The following is a 24,021-nucleotide window of genomic DNA, read 5'->3' as shown; positions in this document are numbered from 1 at the left end:
ATTTTTTATATTGACTGCATGTTGAAATGGCATTGTTTTGGATACCTTGGATTAAATGGCATACATGATTAAGATTAATTCCATCTATTTTTTTTCCTTTGAAGTATGTGCTTGGGACTGGAGGTGTGACTCAAGTGGTAAGCACCTACTTTGCAAGTGTGAGTTCAAACCCCAGTCCCACTGGAAAAAAAAAAAAAGAATGACTATTAGAAGATTTGAAATTGCATGCGTGGCTTGCATTTGTGTCTTGCATTCTGTTTCTATCAGACAGCTGGCCCACATTGAGATTCTGTGAGAATCTCTTAAGAGAGCTGTTCTACTTGTTTTTGAAGGTGAAGCCAGCAGGATTTGCTAATGGGCTGCAGAGGAGGGGCTCCAAGGGTGACTCCAGAACTTTGGGACTGAGCAGCTGGAATGGTGGAGGTGACATCATCTGGGATGAGAAAGGCTGTAGGTTAGGCGTGTGTGTGGGCTTATGAAACATTTAAGTGGAGGAAGAGCGTGGGCAAGTCAATGTGCAAGTCCTGGAGTCAGGGGAACAATTCAGGCTAGAGGTAGAAGCGTGGGTCATGAGCAGAGTCCGTGTTCATGCATTTGAACCGTGAGACTTGATGAACTTGCTTCTCTTGCAAGTCATTTGTGGCTTCCAGTAGCACTTTCCCTATCTTTCTACATTTGTAGATTTGTATACTCATTTTGTCTCATTTTATTTATTTTTTAGATATTCACGCTTTGGTAGTTTTCAAGAGGTAGCCAGGTTGGGGAGGATTGTTCATTTCACCACCCAGTACTATAACACCTCCTTTAAACTCAAGTGGTTGGTTGTTTTTTTGTTTTTGCAGGGTGGGGGGCTTTTATTGTGATGGAAGAGAGATGCTTATGAAATTGTAGTACAGATTGAATGCCTTTATTCTAAATGCTTGGACCAGAAGTGTTTCAGATTTCAGATTTAGGAATATTTGCATATATATAATTACTGTCTTAGAAGTTTAAACACAAAATTCATTTATATTCATATGCACCTTATACAAATAGCCTGAAGGTAATTTTATACAATATTTCAAATAATTTCAAACAAAGTTCCATTATTTGAAATTTTCCAATTGTGGCATCGTATTGGTGCTTAAAACATTTTGGATTTTGAAGCATTTCAAATTTCAATTTTGCAGATTAGGGAAGCTCAGATTATATGCAGTAGAAACCTTATCATATTACCCCAATAGCTTTTCTGCAAAAATAATGGCCTTTGCTTTCTCCATAGGCAAGAAGGCTGCTCGATCTTGCCACAGTGAAGGCAAATGGATTGGCTGCCTTCCTTCTACAACATGTTCAGGACTTGCCAGTCGCTCCATCCCTGCCTCTTCAGGGTATGTATTTGTTTTTCTCTGTTAAACAAGAAGAGAAAGGAAGTCAGCACAGATTTGCAGGTAAAGAGAAAAACACACATCAGTTAACTTCCCACGTATTAGTGCATAAGCTTCCCTAAGACTCAGTTTCCTCATTTGAAGGCTTACACAACCAACTGCCTCTTGGGCTGCTGGGAGGCTTAGGAGGAGAAAGCATTAATGTTAGTGCTTCCTTCTCATTACTTCCTCTCTGCGTGGTGATAATTGGAGCCACCATAAACGACGGAGCACTCACATCATCCACATGCTCATCGTCTGTACCAAAAAGATACAGATACAATTTTTGTGATGTGGCTGGCATCTCTTGATCTTTGAAATTTTAGCTCCTCATGATTAGCAACTTAAGAACCAAGTGGACTTAGAGATGTGGCCCCATCTGTGTCCATGGTTACCAGCCCAACTTAGGAAGGAAGGAGGTTTGGATAGCATAGCTAGAACACAGCAGGCATCCTATCCTGCTGGGCCCTTTGCAATAACCCCAGAAGTAGGTGCTTTTTTTCCACTTCATAGGCATGGAAACAGGGCAGGGAGGTTGGGCGATGAGGTACAGGAAGATGGGTCTGCCTGTCCCCACCCACGCTTTCTCTCTTCTGGGGAGAAGACATTGTCAGTTATAAAGAGAGCACGTAAGCCCAATGCTCTTTGAGTCTTGTTCCCACATCATTGAAGGGGAAGTACAGGGGTACTGAAGGCCCCTGGACAATGGGCCTGGCGCTGATGGATGGATTTATCGCCCTGGGCCCTGCCCTCGGGGCAGCGAGCAAACTTGTGGGCAGGATGGCTGGAGGTTTGTGTATGGCACTCAGGTGTGGGCCAGCTTATTTAACCACACATCAGTACACAGTGTCCTGCTCTGCCCTTGGTGAATGTTTGTGGGTAATATCATTAAGCACAGGTAGCCATGTAGGCATTGTAACACTGCAATGATGCAAGATGCTTCTAAAGTGACAATTGACATGTAACATTTTTATTTAAAATCAGAGAGAATTTGTTGGGAGAACTTTAGTACCATCGGGAATGGCTGGAGACTAGTGTTGGAACAGGAAGATCTGTACCTTCTGTTTCTGTTCAGTGTTCCTCAGCTCCAGCAGGCAGAGGGAGTAAAGCTTTCATCAGCTCTGGGAGCAAAAATGTCATCACACGCTAGGTGTGGTGACACAGGCCTGTAGTCCCAGCTGCTCTAGAGACTGAGGCAGGAGGATCGCTTGCCAGGAGTTTGAAGTCAGCTTGACAATGCGGTGAGACCCCATTTCAAAGAGAGAGAGACAGAGAGAGAGAGAGAGAGAGAGAGAAGTGACACGGATACAGGGCAATTGCTTTGTATGACTCTGTGGGCACTCCAGGGAGCTAAGGGCTCTTGGAAAAGTCCCTGTTAGTGTCTGAGTTGAGAATAAGTGGGCCAGTCCTTTGTTGGGGGCAGTGAGGCTGTGATGGGGGAGCCACACTGATGTCCAGCTGGCCTGGAACTGTGGACCAGCACTTCCTTGTTTACTCAAAGGGGAACTGAACTGAAGCAGGAAGTGGTTTGCACACATTGGTACGGGATGATAAAGGACAAGTGGCAGCCCCTGGATGCACCCTGGGCATGAGAACTCTGCCTGCAGAAGGGGGTGTGTGTGGGGGGGACGATGGGGACAGTAGGCAGGATCAGAGGTTCTTGTCAGAGTGCTTGACCCAGCCACCCTGATGACTTGTAGGCTCTCCAGTGCTAAGCCCACCCAGATCACTCAGGTTAAGTCTGTCCATCTCAAGGCCTCTGGCATTATCATTCCTGAAGGGTCCCTTTTGCCATGTAAAGGTAACATCTTCACAGGTTTCAGGAATCAGAACATGGACATCTTTGGGGACCATTATTGTGCCTGTCATACACACTAATAACAAAGTAAACACCATTTTTGGATTGTTTACTGAGTGTCAGTATTCTTCTGAACTCTATTTCATCTCATTGCCTCCTGAAACGATCCTTCAGGATTGACTCTCTCTTTAACAGAGGAGAAGCCTGAAGCCCAGGCCAAGTTACTTGGCCAAATTAACAATGGGCTCAGGTTTCAAACTCAGGTATGTCTGACTTCAAAACCTGGGCTCTGAGGCCCTCACATCTTCTGTTTCCCTTGAGAAAGCGGTAATTGGGGCTAAGTAGCCAATATGGCAGGACAGGCATCAGAATGTAGGTCTTCTAAACCCAGCCCAGTGCTCCTAATCCTCCACAGTGCTTCTTGGTGCCAGCAATAATCATGGCAGTAGCCAGTGTCTTTGGAGCCCTTACCTTATGTTGGATGCTGTATTTAGCACTTGCCATCCATGTCAAAGTTCTCTAAGCTGGTTTTACATATTTCACAGTGGAGGAAACTGGTGCTTTGGAAGATTCTGGGTCTGTCCTCAAAGTCTACAGCCATGAGTAGAGGAGCCAGGATGGATGCCCACTGGCTCTTCTGTGCCAGCAGTAGCATGGATTCCCCCCAGGCATCCCACTCTCTGGTTGACCAGGTCCCATCTTGGTTGCCATCCCTCCCTCATTTGCCTCTCCTTCTGTCTTCTAGCTACTGAGTGTCAGAAGTACATATCCAAGCTAAGGACCACGGTGTCTGCTCAGTCTCGCTTCCTCAGTACTTACGATGGGGTGGAGAATCTTTGCCTGGAGGACATATACACTGAGAATATCCTGGAGGTCCGGACAGAGGCAGGCATGGCTGGATCCTCACAGAAGAGCCCTACCACGCTGGGCCTGGAGGAGCTCTTCAGTACCCATGGCAACGTCAATGAAGATGCGGACACTGTGCTGGTGGTGGGTGAGGCGGGCAGTGGCAAAAGCACACTCCTGCAGCGGCTGCACTTGCTGTGGGCTACAGGGAGGGACTTCCAGGAATTTCTCTTTGTCTTCCCATTCAGCTGCCGGCAGCTGCGGTGCTTGGCCAAATCACTGTCCTTAAGAATGCTGCTGTTTGAACACTGTTGTTGGCCTGATGTGGGCCAACAGGATGTCTTCCAGTTCCTCCTTGACCACCCTGACCGTGTCCTGTTAACCTTTGATGGTTTTGATGAGTTCAAGTTCAGGTTCACAGACTGCGAGCGTCACTGCTCTCCGGCTGACCCAACATCAGTCCAGACTCTGCTTTTCAACCTTCTGCAGGGCAACCTGCTGAAGAATGCCCGAAAAGTACTGACCAGCCGTCCAGACTCAGTGTCAGCGCTGCTCAGGAAGTATGTGCGCACGGAGTGCCACCTCAGGGGTTTCTCAGAAGAAGGCATTGAGCTGTACCTGAGAAAGCACCACCCTGAGCCTGAAGTGGCGGACCGCCTCATCCATCTGCTACAAACCACCTCAGCCCTGCATGGCCTATGCCATCTCCCTGTCTTTTTGTGGATGGTGTCCAGGTGCCACCAGGAACTGTTGCTGCAGAATAGGGAGTCCCCAACGACCACCACAGATATGTACCTTCTGATCCTGCAGCATTTTCTGCTGCATGCGTCCCCTCTTGACTCTGCCTCCCATGGCCTAGGCCCAGGCCTCCTTCGGGGCAGGCTCCCCACTCTGCTGCACCTCGGCCGCCTGGCTCTCTGGGGCCTGACCAGGTGCCGCTATGTGTTCTCAGTCCAGCAGCTCCAGGCAGCACAGGTTGACCCTGATGACATTTCCCTGGGCTTCCTGGTGCGTACCCAGAGTGTTGTGCCAGGGAATGCTGCACCCCTGGAATTCCTGCACATTACTTTCCAGTGCTTTTTTGCTGCTTTCTACCTGGTAGTCAGTGCTGACATGCCAACTGCCTCACTCAGACACCTATTCAGTTGCCGCCAGCCTGGCAGCTCTCCACTGGCTAGGCTGCTGCCTATGCTGTGTATCCAGGGCTCCAGGTGTGAAGAGGGTTGCGAGGCAGCTCAGCTGCAGAAGGTAGAGCCACACAATCTTCACATCACAGCAGCCTTCCTGGCAGGGCTGTTGTCTCAGGAACACCGGGGTCTGCTGGCTCAGTGCCAGCTGTCTGAGACTGCCCTGCTCCGGCGCCATGCCTGTGCCCGCCGCTGTCTGGCCCGCAGCCTCCGAAAGCACTTCCATGCCATCCCTTCAGCTGTGCCGGGTGAGGTCAAGAGCATGCATGCCATGCCCGGGTTTGTCTGGCTTATCCGGAGCCTGTATGAGATGCAGGAGGAGCAGCTGGCACGGAAGGCTGTGCGTGGGCTGGACGTTGGGCACCTCAAGTTGACATTTTGCAGTGTGGGCCCTGCTGAGTGTGCTGCTCTGGCCTTTGTGCTGCGTCACCTCCGGCGGCCTGTAGCTCTGCAGCTGGACCATAACTCTGTGGGAGACATTGGCGTGGAGCAGCTGCTGCCCTGCCTCAGCGTCTGCAAGGCTCTTTAGTGAGTGTTGTTGGGCATTGTTGGTCAGGCATGTGGGGAATGCCACGGTCAAGGTTAGGCATGGGAGCACCTACCTACTTGGGATCCAGAAGTCCCAGCCCCAGTTCTGCCACCTGTTGTCTGTGCCACACAGACCAGACCCCTTCCCATTCTGGCCCTTAGTTTCAATACTGGATCATAATAGCCACACTTTATTGAATGTCTTTATGGGCCAGGCACTGGGCTGTACTGTCCAGAATGACCTCATCTAATCCCTGGCTGTCAGCCTGGACATCATTATCCACATTATCTTTGATTTAAAGCTCAGAGATGTGAAGTAACTTGTCTGGAGTTACACAGGAAATGGGAAGCTTGGGTTTCACAAATCATACCTTTCTAGGTGCAAGTTTCCTTGTCCCCACAAGGAGCCTATCTATGGATGCACTTCTGAAGGTCTGGGAAAACCTCAAGATCCCATGCAAAGTTTTGTGTGATATGTGTCTGTATTAGGAGCTACTTCAAATGAGAGGTGACTTGTGCCCCATCAGAGTCTTGAAAATCCCATCAAGTGGGAATTTCAGGACCCAAGAAACAGGAAGTGGTTGGAGAATTTCACCCTTTTGGCATTACTCATACTGCTTCGTGCCCCCGGCTAGAAATGGAAGGGTTTGCACTTTGGAATGTTTGTGTTCTTGAACACGTGGGCCTCTTCCCACGTCTTGGGGCAAGCGAGGACAAAGGGTGTGCCCAGGACTGGTGGCCGGCATGCCACTAACTCCCCAGCTTCCCTTCCACTTTTGAAAGGGGATGTCCTGCCATCTATTTAGAGCCTATCAGAAAGTGGAAGTTGTAGATTACAGTTAAAAATCTATTCACAGCCTCCTGGGCTTTGCAAGTACTTCCAGATAACGTTAATTGACTCTGAGCAAATGATAAGACACTGCTTTGCTGAATTAGGATGGAATATCTTCTCTGAGGCAGAGCAGCAAGGCTCATTTCTCCATGATACAAACACAAGAAAATCTACTTGAAACTGTACAGTGACTTTTGTTAACCCTTACATAGGGACCATAGTCATAAGTTTAGAGGATAATATAAAGTATTGTATTATATATAATTAGTATATAATAGAAATGTGAATATGCTTATCAGGTGGAAACAGATTGCACACTTAAACTGGGTAATATGGGGAGAGTTTACTAAAGAGACTGCCTACAGAGGTGAAGACAGGAGTTAGGAAGAGCACAGAGGGGTAGCACAGGGCCCTGGGGCTTGTACCAGTTGGGGGTGGCCTGAAGGTGGGGGTGGGAGTACTTAGTAGCTGAGAGGAATCATGGAGAGAGTTCCCTGGGTTTCTGCCATCTGGAAGGGTGGGTTCTGAGGGAAGAAAACCTGGCTCTTTCTCTTCCTGCTAGCTCTTGCCTCTCTGACAGTGCTTTCTGGGACAGAACCCAGCAGAGAGGGAACAGTCTGCCTGCTGGCGTCATTGATAGACACCAACCTCTCAGGGCCAAGAGCTCAGGAGAGGCGGGGAGTATGGCCAGGCAAATAGTAGATGATGGCCAGCACAATGGTCCACTTTCTTTGGAAGGGAGAAGCATGCTATGTTGCCTGGAGAATTTGGAGGCCCATGAACTAGAGCGATTCTGACAGAAATTGAATGTGTTTTCCTGGCAGTAAAAAAAAAGAAAAGTTTTCCTGGTTAGGGTGTGTGTCTATTTTCAAAGAAAGGTGAGGGTGGCCTGGTTCTAGTTCAAGGTGCTCAGACCTCAGTGTGCACAGATGCTTGCTGCAATGCAGGTTCCTGAGCCTGCCCCAGTAACTCCCATTCATCATCACCTGTGATTCTGATACAGGTGGTCTCGCTGTGAGAATAGTTGGTTTGCAGGAACCAACTTGGTTTTCCATTAGCAGTTGCTGTGGTTTGGATAAACGTCCCCCAGAGGTCCATGTGATAAAAACTTGGTCCCCAGGGAGGCGTTATCGGAAGGTGTGGAACCTTTGAGAGGCAAGGCCTTGTGAGAGGTCTTTAAGTCATTGGCGGTGTGACCCTGAAAGGGATCATGGGATCCTGGCCCCCTCCTTTTCTGCTTTGCTCCCTGGCTCTGTATGTAATCAGTTTTGCTCCTTCCTACACTCCCACCATCATGTGCACAGCCCTACAAGCAATGGGGCCAGTCCGTCATGGACCGGAACCTCCAAAAACGTGTGCCAAAATGAATTTTTCTCTTTATAAATTAATTATCTCAGATAGTTTGTTATAGTGATGAAAGGCTGAGTAACACAGCAGTTAAAGTCCTTGACCGAGTTCTATCCTATGGTATATCTCCTCTGTGTGTGTATGTGTGTGTGTGTGACACAGAAACACACCCACACCCACTCCTCCACATATACAGAGGGAGGGAAAAGAAAGAGGAAGGGAGGAAGGGGACAGGCTCTTCTCCCATGGTGCCAGGCTCCATTTCTCCCACTCTGAGTGTTTCCATGCCAACCAAATCCTCAGCCTCTAGGACTTATGCTAAGTGCCCCTATGCAGTTTCCTGGCTCCCTCTGCCTCTAGGGTGATGGGTTTCAAAGCTTTGACCATCACCTACAGTCAGAGAGAGAGCAAGCAAATGAGCGAACAGACACACCAGCATGTAGAATTGAAACAGAAGTGTGGTGAAATGACTTCCCTTATTAACTCAGACACACTCCACTCTTCTGTCTGTTTTATTTCAGTTTTTAAAAATGCTGCTCAGGACCTTCAAAATTGGTTTCATGACCCATAAATGGGTCACACAACCCCTAGTAACCACTACTGTTGAGAGCCCAAAAAAGGCGACAGGGAGACTACATAATGTTGTTGTTTTAAGCTGGGATTGGCAGTCAGACTGCTTAGGCTCAACCCTTTCAGTGCTGGACAACCTCAGCAAAGTCACTTCCTCTGTCTCTGCCTCAGTTGCTTTCTCTCTAATGAACATAATAGTAGCACCTCCTACATGAGCTTATAGTGAGAATTAAGCAATATTGGGAACAGGTTAGTGCCAGGCACATAGAACACACCATCCCTGTGAGCACTCTGTAGTACAGGTGGCTCTCACCATGTGCCAGGTGCCCACAGTGCTTATTTGTACAGGTGGCAAAGCAGTCATTTATTTCTCATGGATAAAAGGACCAGCAGATGGATAGTGAGTGGTCAATCAGGACCAGAATGTTCAGCTGAGGGACTCTAATGCCTGAGCTGGTGGCTAGTCAGTTAGTCATGGCCTCCCAAATTTGCCTAAAGATAAAGAATCAGGTGCACGTTGTCAAAATATACAGATCCCTGGGTTCTGCCTCCTACATACGGAATCACCAGCTCTAGGGTAAGGGCCTGAGAATTGTATTTTAGGGAAACTTTCAGTTGAGTTTAGGGAAAGGTGCCCCAGAGGAGTGTTGGACAGGCTTGCTTGGTAGGATGTAGCCTGCAGCAGTGGGTATCGCTGGGTAAGGAGCATGCACAGTGTGTGTCACTAACCCACAGCCTGTGTGTAGGCTTTCAAAGTTTTGACCACTCTCGTCCAACTTGTCTACCATCTACTTGCTAGAAGGTACTGACCACTGTTACCCCCAGAGGTGGTCTATCCAGTTCCGATTACACCTTTCCTTTCTACTTGAGACCCTTCTGTCAGGCTGCTGTGATGGTCATTACCCTTTAGTAGAGATGAGAACTGGGCCTGAAATTAGTTCTTTGGCTTTCTGAGGACCTCAGTGTTCTTTAGTAGGGGCTCTGGGTCCTCACTCATTGGGCTGTCCCTGCCATGGTCAGCTTTCTAGCCAGGGATGCCAAGGGTTTCCACATTTCTGGGGTGCCCCAATCTTGTGATTCCCAGAAGCAGAGAGGGATGCTTTGTTCTTTGGAGATGAGTGAAATTCTCTTTAAGGGTTTTGCAAATTTTTCCCCATCTTATCAGCTCTATTTTTTATTTAATTTATTTTGTCTTTTTTAGTTTGAGAGATAACAATATCTCAGACCGTGGCATATGCAAGCTCATTGAATGTGCTCTTCACTGTGAGCAGCTGCAGAAGTTAGCGTAAGTTGGCCCAGGCTGTGGACACTGGGTCCCATGCCCCCTAGTCTCATTCCCGGCTGTGCCACCTGGGCAGTCAAGGGTGGGCGATGGGCTGGGCCAGGGAGTTGCCTGGCTGGAGAGTGATGGGTGGTTTCTGGACGGAGAGAGCGGGCACTGCTAGGTTTGATGGCTCACAGATCATGTGTCTTATCATCATATCTCCTCCTCCCTGGAACCTAACAGTCTGTTCAACAACAAATTGACCGACGGCTGTGCGCACTCCATGGCCAGGCTCCTAGCGTGCAAGCAGAACTTCTTGGCATTGAGGTAAACCCTGGATTCCCCACTCCCCATAGCCATGTCTGTGTGATCTGGTCTCCACTGTTGTCTAGCTCACAGTGACTTGTGACCCCTTACTGCGTACAGGACAGTGTCTCACTTTGAGCTGGCTTTCCCGGATGTTGTGGTGGTCTTTGCACTGAATGCCTCAAGGAAAAGAAGTGTTTCCAGGCCTTTTTTCTTCCTGTGTCTACAAGTGTCACAAGCTGTTCTCTATGTACACTGTACGTGTCCTGCTCAGATGTGGCATTCATTTGCTGGAATGCTCCCAAACGCTCCTTTCACCACTTAGAGCAGGCAAGATTTGTACCTCCATCCCAGAAGTCTTCAGTTCCTCTCCAGAACCTCCTGGCCTCAGTGGAGTCTCTCTCCTACCATGCATCATTAAGATGCCCCTCCATTGGTCTGTGGGTTGGCCTGCTCTCCTTTCCCCCTCACTCTTTCTCCTATGCCTTCTCTCTCTCTCTCTCTCTCTCTCTCTCTCTCTCTCTCTCTCCCCCCTCCCTCTCTCCCTCTCCCCTCCCTCTCTCCCTCTCAGATATTTTTACTTCCTGATTTGTGAGGCAGTAAAAGAAAACAGGGTGAAGAATTGTTTCTATTCTTTCCATCTGGACTGGGTTTGGGGACAGGATCTGCCATTTTAAAATTTGGCCATGTAATTGAGTCTCAGCCAGGGCTGCTGAGGTCAAGGCCATATTTGCCATTCTGTACAAAAGAGTCAGTTCTGCTACTACCACCTGCTCCCCCGAACTCACCTGACACATCCACCGAGAGAGTGCTGTGGGAGGCACAGGGTGCTGGACTCAGAATTGTGGCCTAGGTTTATGGCCAACATACCGTCATAGTTGAGAGCAGGGGCTCTGGAGCTAGGCTACCCACGGTTTGAATCTAGGATTTCCCCACTCCCCCCACCCCGAATTTGAATCCTCATCAGCTATTGGACCTCTGTGTCTCCATGTCCTCTTCTGTAAAATGGGGATCATAATTATAGCCATCTCATAGGTTGTTGTGGTGATAAATTGAGTTAGCATTCATGATGAGCTGGTACAGTACAGGACATGCTTTATATAGTCAGTGCGGGGACTGAAGAATCGTGGGTAAATGATGTTAAACTGTGAGCTTAACAGCTTGTTTATCCTTCTGTTAGCTCAGTCTTCCAAGAAGGGATTAGATATGCAACACATGTATTGGGGAAAATACCTATGAGGGGACAATGGGAGGGGAGCTTCAGGAGGCTGGGGGTCTGACTCTGAGTCAAATAGAGACAGGGAAGAAAGAAGGGTGGGAGGACGCACTCTGGACTTTGCTACAGCTCTAAGAGAGTCTGCAAGCCTGTCGAGGTGCCCATTTCTCAGAGATCTCATGTCTCTGGGTCATGGTTATTTGCTGGCTGGGAGCAGCCCATGGGAAACCGGCTCTGCTGTTGGCCTCTGGGCCTGCATCACATACAGGGAGCGTAGGTTGGAGGTGTGAGAGGCACATTCTCATGGCACCACACCCCTTCTTGAAGGGAACAATAACACCTGCCCTAAGATTGTCCTCAGTCAGTGTGGCTGAAAGGCTCTGAAAAGATGAAAGCATATTGGGCTTATGCCAGGAAGCTAGGTTGTGGGTGAGAACTTCTCTGAATTCTCAGAGGTGGCTGCAGCAGAGCCTTCTTTTCTGGGGAATCCCCCCAAGCTTGGGGTGAGGGTGACATGCTCCCTGTGGTGACAGTGGGGATCTGAGAAGTGCACAGGGGCATGCTGGGGTATAGACTGGGAATGACTGAGACCAAAAGGGAAGGTGGAACAGTGCCATCCTCGGTCCCCTGGGGAAACCATCTCCCAGTACAGCTCCCTAGTGTGGCTCCTGTTCAGGTCTGTCATGCTGCTTTGCAAAATAGGCCCTCACCCCTTGCCCTTTGCTGGCGGACAGCAAAGTCCAAGTGGTGGGAGCCATCCATAAGCTCAGTTGAGCAGTGAGGTGACCTCACAGTGGGAGAGGGCTCACCACCCGGGGCCCTGGCAGGCCTGGTCCCTGCCTCTTGCTGTGTTCTCTCAGCCTACTCTGTCTTCCTTCCAGGCTTGGGAATAACAACATCACTGCTGCTGGAGCCCAGGTGCTGGCACGAGGGCTCAAGGGCAACACCTCCCTGCAGTTCTTGGGGTAGGTTGGGTTCTGGGACACAGGGACCTTCAGGGAGGAGTTTGGGGGCTTCCAGGATTTAGGGGCAGGTGAACCTCTTCTGCTTGAAGACTCCAGAGGCAGCCCAGGCTCCAATGGGGAGAGTGAGCTGGAGAGAATGCAGGGTATGTGACTGCCTCTTCCCTTGCTTCTTCACTTCATAAACAGGAAGTTCAGGTGGGGGAGGGTGGAGCCCTGAGCTAGGGCCCTGAAACCCTCTGGTCCTTGGGGCTACTGAGGACTGGGTTTCAGCTTGGAACCAATTTGTGCTTCTAAGAGGCACCATTCCTGGGCCCACTCCAGACTGATGAAATGGAAATATGCATCCAGGTAAGGACCCCTAGGATAGAGGATGTGGGGAAGGCATGCGCCAGCGGCTCACACCTGTAATCCCAGCTACTCAGGAGGCAGAGATCAGGAGGAGTGAGGTTCCCAGCCAGCCCAAGCAAATAGTCTGCAAGACTCTATCTCGAAAAAACCCATCACAAAAAAGGGCTGGTGGAGTGGCTCAAGGTGTAGGCCCTGAGTTCAAGCCCCAGTACTGAAAAAAAAAAAAAAGAAGAAAGGACCTGGAAGGGACTGTCCTCGGTCCTTCAGAGCTAGTGCTTACTGTAGGACTGTGCCAGGCAATGAGAGAGAGGTCACAGGATCTGGGGTAGGGGTTGCCTCTGTTTGCTGGGCAGAGCATGTGCCTTCCTGCCCTCCTGCCCAAGTTTGTACCCATGCCGTCCCCAGCAGCCCCCTTCTACTATTCTGTGTGAACGAGGTTCCATTTGACAAGAGCTGTAGATTTTAAAACCCAAGACTGTAGAAAGAGGAAAGAACCTTAGGGCCCAGGAGCTCAACTCATTTCTCTGGCAGGTAGGTTGCCCACAAGCTGAGTGTAAGCCAGAAATAGGGCTGTGTGGCTTCAGAAATCCACACTGTCTTCAGTTTGCATTCAGAGCCACAGAGTCCTAGAACAAAGGAGACCCCAGCCCTACTAAGCTCTCTTTTGCTCAACATCTCATCTGCCACATCTGGGGTATTCACTTTTCTTTTATCAAACACTGTGCTAAAACCTCAAACACCTTAATATGACACAGACTTTTTTTTTTTTTTGATTCACAACATATTATGGGCATCTTTTCTGACAATTATGACCTCATTTTATGAAGAAGTGCTGCATAGTATTCCATAGCTTGGATGTCCTTTACTTAATTTTTACCTATTTATTTATGTCTATGTTGTTGCTAGGTTTTGTTTGTTTGTTTATTTTTTTATTTTATTTTTTGCTGCTTCAGTGTCCTATCCCCAGAGCACAGAGCAATGTTCACATATAGCCAGAACCCAATAAATACCTAATGAGTGAAAGTGCAGCGAACATGCCCATGCAGCTGTCATTCTCACTTGTGCTCATACATGCCCAGGGGTAAGGCCAGGGCAGAAAGTGTGAGCTGGGCACCACCTTTTCAAAAGGGATGTTTCCAAGGTAGGGAGGATGGCCCAGAAAGTGAAGGAGCTGGACCCCATGAAGGAACTGGGGGTATTAAGGAGCAAGAGATAAGGAGCTAGCTGTGCAAGAAGAGTTAGACTTGTTCTCCGTGGTCTCCAAGGCTAGTTATAGTTGCAGCTATCAGGAAGAAAATCTGAACTGTATGTTAGAAAAAAGACCACACTCGTGTGGATTGCTGAAGAGAGTGAGTTATTATCTGTTATCTCTGTTATTACGTCTGTGATTTAAAGCTGCTGAAAAGTTTTAGTGAAGTTTGGCCATCCCACCAAATAGATGACAGCAGATGCACTTAGCTGGAACCCAAGTGCTCCTGAGAGACCTTGCTGGTCTCTCTTGCACTGGGGCTGCAGAGAGCAGGAGGACATCAGTGCATATCTAAAACACCAGCAAGTGCTCACTTACACTCCGTGTACTCTGTTGCTTTTCTTAGGTTCTGGGGCAATAGTGTGGGTGACAAGGGTGCCCAGGCCCTGGCTGAAGCCTTGGCTGATCACCGGAGCTTGAGGTGGCTTAGGTAAGCTGCAAAGTCTGTCCTGCATTTGTCATTAGGGCAGGTCGGCTGGGTGCATTGGCTCACTCATGTAATACTAGCTACTCTGGAGCCCAAGATTGGGAGGATCCCAGTTCGAAGCTAACCCCAGGCAAAAAGCCAGCAAGACCCATCCTATCTCACTGAATAGCTGGGTGGAGTGGTACATGCTTGTCATCCCAGTTATGGCATGAAGTATAAATAAGAGTACCACAGCCAGGCTGGCCTGGGCAAAAATGAGATATCCTATTCCAAAAATAAAAAAAAAGTTCTGGGGGTGTGGTGCAAGTGGTAGAGTGTCTACTTAGCGAGCGTGAGGACCTGAGTTCAAACCCCGGTATCACTAAAAAAAAAAAAAAAAAAAAAGTGGCTGGGGGGAGGGGAAGATCTTGGGTCAGTTTTGAAGGTCCTTGAATTTCATTTCTACTCCCCTGTGTTTAGGCAGTGGGGTAAGGAAGAAAGACCATTACATTTGGAGTCAGGAAACTTGAAACTTTCTGGATAACTTTGGAGATGACTTTCTCCTCTTAGAGTTCCCTACTGCAAATGGAAGAATTTAGGTGGAATCCATCATATTTTATCATAAGGACCAATTGCAACCGTTGGAAGCCGCTGCCCAGTGCACCATGTTGGGAAGGATTCTAAGGCTACTCCTGGGTGTAAGGAGCACTGTAATCAATTAGCGATGTCTGAAATGGGAGCACTCTACGAGAGTGGGGTTCTGCCTATCATAGGTTAGCTTATTTCTGAAGTCCTTCCCTGGCCCTGATACGTTTTTGTTCCATGATTATGTCCAGCCTGGTGGGGAACAACATTGGCAGTATGGGTGCCCAAGCCTTAGCAGTGATGTTGGAGAAGAACGTGTCACTAAAAGAGCTCTGGTGAGTGTGGGACTCCCCTGCTCCTGGGAGGCAGGGAATAGCCCTCCTGGCTTTCCTGGCCTTGTCCATGGGAGCAGCTTGTGGATGAGACAGAGATGGCTGGCTGAGCGATTGGTTGTTTTTGTCTTTTTGTGTACTAAGTCATATGAAGCTTATAGAGCCTGATGTCTAGTTGCTAATTCTTTTTATTTAATTATATTTACTGATTTGCTGGTTTGTTAACTGCCTGCACATGGCACAATGGTGAAGACCACAGACTTGGGAATCACATAAGCTGTGATCTGAGGCAAGTTACATAACAATCTCTGAATTTCAGGTTTCTCACCTGTAAAATGAGAATAAGAATGCTTCCAACTATAAAAGATGTTTGTAAGAGTTAAGTAAGGTGGTAATGTCTGTGAAGGGCTTAATGTAACCTGGCACACACATAAGTGTTCCATAAGTGTTAAATCATAATGGTGGTAAGGTGGCTGCTACTGCTGATGCTGCTATGACTACAATAACTACTACTACTAGGCCTGCCACTCCTGAAGAAGTTTTGTCACTTCATAGCAAGTTGAGTTCCTAAGAATACTGAGTATTAGAATCAGGGATCACCTTGGCAGATAAACAGAGTTTGGGGTCATTGAAAGATGAGCCATGAATTGTGCTTGTACTGTTGATCTAAAGCAGATTCCACATTTTCCACCTTTTAGATGCTGCTAACAGAATCTTCAGTTCCAGGGACATCTTTGCAGTTCCAGATATATCAGGGAGAGGAAATGCTGAATGTTTGATTTTTTTCAGGAAGGAGAAAAACACTGAAACACATAAGCATTATGGATGAGCCTTGGCTGTTGTCAGGGCTCATTATCTCTAAAGTACCGTACCATTGATTATATCCTGATTGGGTTTTGTCACTTGTCATTTCTTGATGGAGGAGCACCTCATGTGAGCATATCACTTATGATTACTGTTAAAACAATAACTTTAGACAAACTAAAATTAGCAGAGTTTGTTTGAGCACAGAAGATTGATGAACTGGACAGTACTCAGAACCAAGAGGGGTTCAGAGAGCTCCATCCAACAATGTGGGCAGTAGAACTTATAGATAGGAAAAGGAAGTAGCATTTAGAAATATCCTGATGGGTGAGAGTTCTGCATTTGCCTTATTTAGGTATAGTGTGATGAGATGGCACTCTGTGATTCGCTGCAGCCCAGCTGCTGTGATTGACTAAGACTCAGCTATTTGTTACGAGAATTTACTCTTTTGTTAGGTTGCAATTTGCTTACATACTGAACCAGGTTGCAGTTTGCTACATGGCACTCAAAGTATGGAAGCACTGTTAGGCCAAATTTAGTCTAATTTAACTCTACATGTGTATCAATGGCAATGTGTATGTTACTTGGCTGACACTGGCTAGACTACAATGTGGGAAATGCAATTTTTTTCCACTGAGCTCATGGCTGAGTAAAATGAGGTTAGCTCATTTTATGCCCATGGATAGCTGGGGCATGCAGGACTTACTGTGTAGAGCAGTATCCTGGAATAAGTTCTCCTGCAAAGGCGCCCCTGGGATTTAGAATATTCACTCTTACTTTATCTGTAAGTTTGGATTTGGGGGGTTAAGCATTACTGGTGTCATCTTCCACAGTGAATATTGTCATATTAGCTGGATTTTCTCTGCTTTTGCCAGCCTGGAGGAGAACCAGCTTCAGGATGAAGGTGTGTGTGCTCTTGCAGAAGGACTGAAGAGAAATTCAAGTTTGAGAGTCCTGAAGTAAGGACCCTGTAAGCAGGAGCTGGGGTGATAACGGGAGGGAGCGGGGGCTCTGAATGGATCAGGGCAGCTTTTCAGCCTAAGTTCTTGTGAGGTGCCTGGTGGAAAGTGGCTGGCGTTCATCTGGGAGCAGTGCACCCTGACGCTATCTACCTGGGAGGTGTCCCAGGAAGCACTGAGGGGGAGAGTTGTGCAGGAGAAGGGATGGTCACCAGTAGAAGGTGAATATTGGATTAATTCTTACAAAAGGAAATTGGAGTCCAACACTTCTGAGGCCTCCAGGAACCACTGTGGTACATGCCTGGATACCATCTAACCAATTGACCGGGAATCAGGGGCCTTATCTCCAAGTGCCCATCCTTCCTGGAGTGAGGTGGGGCTGTGGGGACACTAACTCCCCATGATTCCAGCTACCCCCACAAAGAACTCAGGCAGAGAGTTGCATTCTGCCCAGCACAAAACCCTTAGAGAGGAGCAAGCAAGAGGGCATAAGGATGGGCAGGCTGCCAACTGCATCCACAGTGTGGCTTACAGGTTGATCCTCCCTGCTTCAGGGCCATTGCTGCTTGGGCAGGAGGCTCTTTGGCTGGTCATCTCCAATGTGCCTCTTGCTGTATTATGCAGGCATGGTTGCTTGTGTATTCATTCATTCATTGGACACATTGATGCATTTGTGCATCCCTTCATGTGTCTATACAAAAAATGTTTCTTATGCTTCCATTCTGTACCAGGTACTGTTTGGGGCATCCAGGGTAGAGTAGTAAAAAGGACAGAGCAGTCCCCACTCACACAGCCCCTATACTTCAATGGGGGAAACAGATGAAGAACCAGCAAACAAATAAGTAGGACCATTTCTGGTTCAAGAGGGAGATGTGATAGGGGAATGTGGGGTTGCTGTCCTCAGGCAAGGCCTCTTTGAGAAGGTAGTATTTGATTTGAAATCTGAACAAGAAGGCATCTTCCATGCTGAGGTCTTGGGGAAGCACATTCTGGGTGGATGAAATAGTTAGTGCTAAGACCCTAGGGTAGAAACAGGCCTGTAGTTTTGAATAGAAAGTGGCCTGGCGCACAGGAAATCAATGTGAGTCAATGCCCTGTATAGCTATCCTTATCTCAACCAGCAAAACCCCTTGTTCCTTCCTATTATTGCTTATACTCTCTCTACAACAAAATTAGAGATAAGGGCAAAATAGTTTCTGCTGGGTATTGAGGGGGGGGAGCGGGAGGGGGTGGAGTGGGTGGTAAGGGAGGGGGTGGGGGCAGGGGGGAGAAATGAACCAAGCCTTGTATGCACATATGAATAATAAAAGAAAAATGAAAAAAAAAAAAAAAAAAAGAAAGTGGCCTGGGCAGTTTGAGTAACTTGGAGTGGAGTGAATAAGAGGTGAGGAGTTGGTCACATGGGCTTCAGAGCCCTAGGAAGGATTTGGGGTTTACATTAAGGGCTTTAGAAGCTTTCAATCAGGGAAGCTATATGATCTGCTGAACGTTATAAAAGGATCAGTCTTGCCCTGTGTGATAAAGCCTGGAAGGAGGGTTGGATGAGCAGGCGGGAGGCCCTGAAGTCTTTCAGGTGGCACCCTGGCGTGGTGTGTCCAGGTAGGAGAGAAGGGCAGCTTGGATTAGGCTGATGGCCACAGAGAGGTCAAAGGGGCAGAGCTCACGGTCCTGTGGGTATAGGAGCTGGAGGGACAGACTGCAGCTTGGGCGGACACTGGGGCTTCCTCTGGTGGTAGACTCAGTAGCCAGGCTTCTGCACCATAAGGAGAGGGATGGTGGATATGAGCCAAAACCCAGGCTAGTGGAATGGTCTCACTTCACGGGGACGTTGGGGCACCATCTGATGACTCCTTTTACTGGAGGAAGATGACGTCTGCCCTGGCAGATGTTGCCTGAGGCTCACACTTGTCTTCAGAGATAAGCAGACAACTGCTTCTGGGTGTGCGCTAGCCCTGCTGCCAGACTGCCATCCACTCTGGTAACGTGTGTTTGTGGTACTTTGTGGGGGCTTGGAAGATGCTAATGTTTGGGGAAAACACTTCCATGCAGAGTCACTTGGATGCAAGTAGGCCTTGTTTGTCCAAACCAGATTCTAGCTTTGCACACTGGGGGCCTTTGGTCTGTTGTTGACCATGTGTGGATGCAGCAAGTTTGTCCTTCTTCACTGTCACAGCCTTACCTGGCTTGATCCCAGCAGATGCCAGGCAATGGTGGATGTTCGGTGGGAGGGGAGGGGGTTGTCCCACGCTACCTTGCTGCTAGCTGCCTTATTCAGCATCCTGAACTACATCAACCCCCACTGTTTCCTCATAAAACCTGAGTTGCTGCTGAATCTTTAAAGAGAAGGTAGAGAGAAAGAAGAAAGAGGAGAGAAGAGGAAAGAGAAAAAAAGAGGTACCCATCTCTTTCTTTTCCTAGGATTGTCTTTGCCAAGCATTGGTGAGCATCCAGGTCCTACAGTCAGATGGCCTGGGTTCTCATCCTGCTCCCTCACTGGCAGCTGTCTCTCCTGGACCAGTGCCTCAGTTGCCTCCAGTGTAAATGGGAATAATGATTGGCCTTCCTTATGGGCTATGAGCTTTCACTGACACAATGTAGGCAACAAGCTGGCACACAGGAAAAGCTCAGCACACATTGGCAGCTGTTCTCAGGATTGCCTCAGCAGCAGCTATAAGACGTCCCTGATACCAGGGAGAAGAGGGAGGACAAGGACTGGAAGTTACTAGAAGACAAAGCTGGAAGCAAAAGAGCAGCAGGGGAAACACTGGGCTCTACCCCTGCCCTCTCTGACCCTCCCCATCCCAGTCTGCTCTTGTCTATAGGCCGTATCCCTGTGCACCCCAAGGAACCCTAAATGAAAACATTACTGTCCATTGATCATTGTCAGTCAGTGAGGTACTGTGCTGTTTTTTGGTTCTCGGCTCAATTTTTATACTCCATGAGACAGGTATTCTTTTAGGTCTGTTTCACAGATGGGGAAATTGGGACACGTTTGCTTGAGATAAAAAGGAAGTGGTAGAGGTTGGATTTGAACTCTGGCAGTCTGATACTAAACTGCTAGCACCTGACCATTATACTATAGCACTTCTCATGAGAGAGGCTGCCTGATTTGATCACCTAGGGTAGTAAATGGAAGACAGAGGGGTGCACTTCATTGAAGGCTTGGAGCTTTTGTGGAGGAGCTTGTGGGGAGTCTCAGACAGGAGCGGGATCTGTGACTAGAGCCCATCATTCCTCCTTCTCCAGGCTGTCCAACAACGGCGTCACCCACCTGGGTGCAGAAGCCCTTCTTCAGGTCCTTGAGAGCAACAGCACCATTCTGGAGATCTGGTAAGGCCCCTGGCGAACCTTTTGACCTTCCTGAGCCTCAGTTTTCCTATTTGTGAAATGGGGTGAGGGGGGAGAGAAAGAGCCAGATTTTTCAGATCCCTTTGACTGTAACATTTGGTGTCATTAGATGTATTCAGATCTCTGGGTGGGAAGTCTTCATGTCTCCCAGAGGGGACCAGTTTTTCTATTTAAAGCTAGGAGTATTTATTCAGAAACGTCTGTTTTAAGCAGCAGGTTAGGAGTGGAGGTGCAGTGGAAGAAGGGAAATAAAAAGAACATATCCCTTGTCCTCCTGGGCGTCACATCTGCTCTATAGGTTTGCGACATCATGCAGCCCTCCGCAGCCCTGGGTCCTGTGGGTTACACGGGATGGGGACCCTGGTACAGTGTGGCCACATTTATATCAATAAAAGCTACAGTCAGTCCTTCATGGGTTTGAGGAATCCATTGAGTCAAAACTTCAAAGATTTATCCTCATTTCCATGGATCTATTTCTTACAGAGATAATAAGCAGAAAGGATTTCCCTGCTGTAATACATCATGAGTTGATGATACATATGAGTTTCAGGCACTGGGCTATGTACAAATATTTTAAAAGTAGGGGGCGGGGTAGGTAAGGGAGGGGACGGGGAGAAGGGGAGAGAAATGACCCAAACATTGTATACACATATGAATAAAACTAAAAAAAAAGTAGTATTTCTTGCTCAGATCTATTTTTCAAATGAAGTATGGTGGTACATGCTTGTTATCCCAGCATTCGTGAGGTGGAGGCAGGAGGATTGTGAGTTCAAGGCCAGCCTTAACTACATAGTCACAAATCAAAACAACACAATACTATATTTCAGGGTTTTTGCAAAAGATCTGGCAACTCTTGAGCCCCATTCTCAATGCCATTTAAGAACCTGCAGAGAGGAAAGGGTAACCCCCCTCAGATGGGCAGACCTATCAGCCTGTTGTCTTAGTACAGGTCCCATGTACCTGTATTTTACTTGCCTGGGCCTTTAAGCTTGTGATCCCTGCTTTAAACATGCATACCTTGTCCCTTTCCCAGAAAAACATATCGAGGTGAGAGAAAATGTAGATTCCAAATATTGAAGTTAAAAACAAAAACTCCTGAACTCTCTCCTGGGCTAGAGAGCTTTGCTTTTGATGTGATTGTGCAATCCCATAGCCTGTGAGGCCAGCATAGTCCTAAGAAATGTCACATTCTATGTCCAGAGAGCAAGCCAGCCTCAGGTTGGTATTTAGGGGCTGTGATGTCCCTTACTGCCTGTTGATGGAGCTAGGTGTCAGGACTACATCAGTGCATTCCTGACAGATTTGGTTGTTGCCTGAAAAAGAATACTGGGCTTGGGGAGTCTGCAGATGGCTGAGCCCGGTGTCCCAGACTCTTTCTGCCCTGTCATGGAGCCTCGTTCACCATGCAGAGTGATTCATCCCTGCTCAGGGGTGGGGGGACAAAGAGTAAAAGCAGTACAGCTTCCTTCCCCCAGCCTGCGACTGGACCTGAGGGCTGGCCCCCTCCCCCAGGCATGGGTTTGAAGAGTGCAGCTTCCCTTTGAAAGCCCTCCTCTAATTTTGTCCTCTCAGCTTCTCTTCCCTTTGTCCCTGCAGGCTCCGAGGGAACACTTTCTCTCCAGCGGAAACTGAGTTTCTCAGCCACAGGGACACCAGACTCTTGCTTTGATGTCTCTGGCTGATGTGCATCTCTGTTTGTGAGTGAGCCATAGGTTTGGACTCTAGAAGCCAGACGATGTCTTGGAGCAGCCTTATCCTGCCCAGAGGTGAATTCGTTTTCTGGGAATCCTGCAGGTCACCTTACTGTGGCAGAGGACGGTGCCCCAGTGCCCTCCAGAATCAACTTTTCTCAAGCCTGCTTCTGCCATCAGGTTCTTCCAGACTCCATGGATGGGATACACTAGAGGGGCAGCCCCTCTGCCAGCATGGGCTGGCCTCAGCCAATCCCTTAGCATTCTGACAGCAGTGAGTGGGGCCCATGGATGTCAACGGAGTGCTTGTTGGTGTAGAGACCTGGACCCACATGAAAGATGCCCCTGCTCTTGTCATGAGAAGGCGTATTTGGGAAGCAGCTCTCAGCCACATCTCCACTCAGAGGTCATCTACCATGGCCATTCCCTCTCTGGTTCCTCCACTCATCCTTTGTGAGATATGAGAGCAACCCAGCCTTGGAACCCAGGGTCACAACTTACCCTGCTTTCCTTTCTCATGCTTAAGACATTTTTGGAAGGAGACACATGGCAGCCTTTTGTCCCCAGGACATTCTAGATTTGCAAGAAAAATATGACTGTGCTCCAGCTGAAGTAACACATGGACTTTTATTTCCAGTGAAATCAGTTACTCTTCAGTGAAGCCTTTGGAGGTAGCAGCTTGTCCAAATGCAGCTTTTAAAAATTAATCTGGGCCAGAATTTCAAAAGGCTCCTTTAGGCTTCCAGTTGACACCTATGAACTGAACTTTGACAATGGACTTCTGAAATGTGTCATAAGAGACAGTTCTGCTTTATTTTTGACAGAATGCTTTAGGATTGGGAATTGGAAGTTTACGGGAGGCAAAACCAGGCCCTTCCTTCTAAGCAAATGTCTTTCTGGACTTTCCAAAATGATGTAGGTCAAACCCTTTATGAACTGTCAGATGCTGTGCACATGTTATTATTTTAAACATTGTTATCTTTGAAAACTGGTTAATATTTTTGTAAACTACATTGTTTTATTATTTTGAGTTGATACGTTTATAGGAAACTGGCCTTGAACTTTATGCTGTAAATAATCACAGAGGAGAATTGTACAGTTACAGCTGTCTTCATTGCGATCAAACATTTTTAAATGTTCCGAAACCTTGTCAAATTTTAAAGCACAATTTTCTACTTGAAGGGGGAAAATCAGGTTTTCAACCAGATAATTTATTGCTTAAGGCAAAAGCAATTCTTAGAAATAGGCTGGCAATCAAAACACATTTGGCTTCAGCGTAGAAGGGTCTAACCAGTGTGAAGTTTTAGGCTGCACTAAAATCTGTGGTGCACAAGCTGAAAAGCCGTGACAAATGTGAAAAGGTCTCTGGGCCTCCCTCAGTTCTCTGCAGATGGCTCTAGGAGTCTTTACCAGGAGAAAGATGGAGAAGGTCTTCCTGCAGTTTTCCTCTGCCGGCAGCCTCCTGCCAGGCCTTGCTGAAATCATTCCTAGCTCATTTAATGAGCAAGGGCTCAGGTGGCTGCTCGCCACTGTGGAGTACTGCTTCCTTAAAAGGCCTTGTGTGTGTCTTGCTTGATAAATGCTGTGACATCTCCCTAGACTGCTGCATTCGAGTGTGTCTATGGCCTCTTTGTTACTGAGGTCTGCCTCATTGGACTGTTGTTTCTGGTGTAAGTGATCAGGAAGAAGGTAGAGCTAGATCTGCTTTCTCTGAAGAGGGAACACAGCAGACCGTTGAACAGTGATGAATTCATCTTCAGCAATGACTTATTAAGCAGTCATGTTAGGACAATCAGTGGATGATAAAAACAGACATGGCCTCTGTCCTCAAGGCACCTAGGTCATGATAGAGGGAAAAGCAGGCAGAAAATAAGTACACTAAAAATACACATATGTAATAAGGTTCATTACCATAAGTGCTAGGAAGGAAATTGTTACAGTCTGGATTTGAAATGTTCCTCAAAGTCCTATGTGTTGAAGGCTTGGTGACCAGCCTGTGGTGCTCTTAGGAGGTGGCAGAACCTTTAGGAGGCGGGG

At 47.8% G+C, this 24,021-nt stretch overlaps 1 protein-coding gene across 4 annotated transcripts in view; it reads left to right on the top strand.

Moving 5' to 3' along the window:
- Nod2 (nucleotide binding oligomerization domain containing 2) overlaps positions 1 to 22,505 on the top strand; it is a 38,000-nt gene extending 15,495 nt beyond the window's left edge. For 3 of the 4 annotated variants that reach the window (XM_074056014.1, XM_074056015.1, XM_074056013.1), the window contains 10 exons: positions 1,262 to 1,367; positions 3,947 to 5,762; positions 9,713 to 9,796; positions 10,019 to 10,102; positions 12,179 to 12,262; positions 14,206 to 14,289; positions 15,102 to 15,185; positions 16,862 to 16,945; positions 20,192 to 20,275; positions 21,890 to 22,505. In XM_074056014.1, coding sequence (XP_073912115.1) covers positions 1,262 to 1,367; positions 3,947 to 5,762; positions 9,713 to 9,796; positions 10,019 to 10,102; positions 12,179 to 12,262; positions 14,206 to 14,289; positions 15,102 to 15,185; positions 16,862 to 16,945; positions 20,192 to 20,275; positions 21,890 to 21,962 — 2,583 coding nt within the window. In that variant the 3' untranslated portion in view covers positions 21,963 to 22,505. Of the gene's footprint in view, positions 1 to 1,261; positions 1,368 to 3,946; positions 5,763 to 9,712; positions 9,797 to 10,018; positions 10,103 to 12,178; positions 12,263 to 14,205; positions 14,290 to 15,101; positions 15,186 to 16,861; positions 16,957 to 20,191; positions 20,276 to 21,889 lie in introns of all 4 variants that reach the window. The other variant, XR_012441985.1, reaches the window with a different exon arrangement.
- The last annotated feature ends 1,516 nt before the right edge of the window (positions 22,506 to 24,021 follow it).

Source organism: Castor canadensis, chromosome 15 (assembly GCF_047511655.1).
Source record: "Castor canadensis chromosome 15, mCasCan1.hap1v2, whole genome shotgun sequence".
Lineage (NCBI taxonomy): Eukaryota > Metazoa > Chordata > Mammalia > Rodentia > Castoridae > Castor > Castor canadensis.
This window is presented reverse-complemented; position numbering and strand designations above follow the sequence as displayed.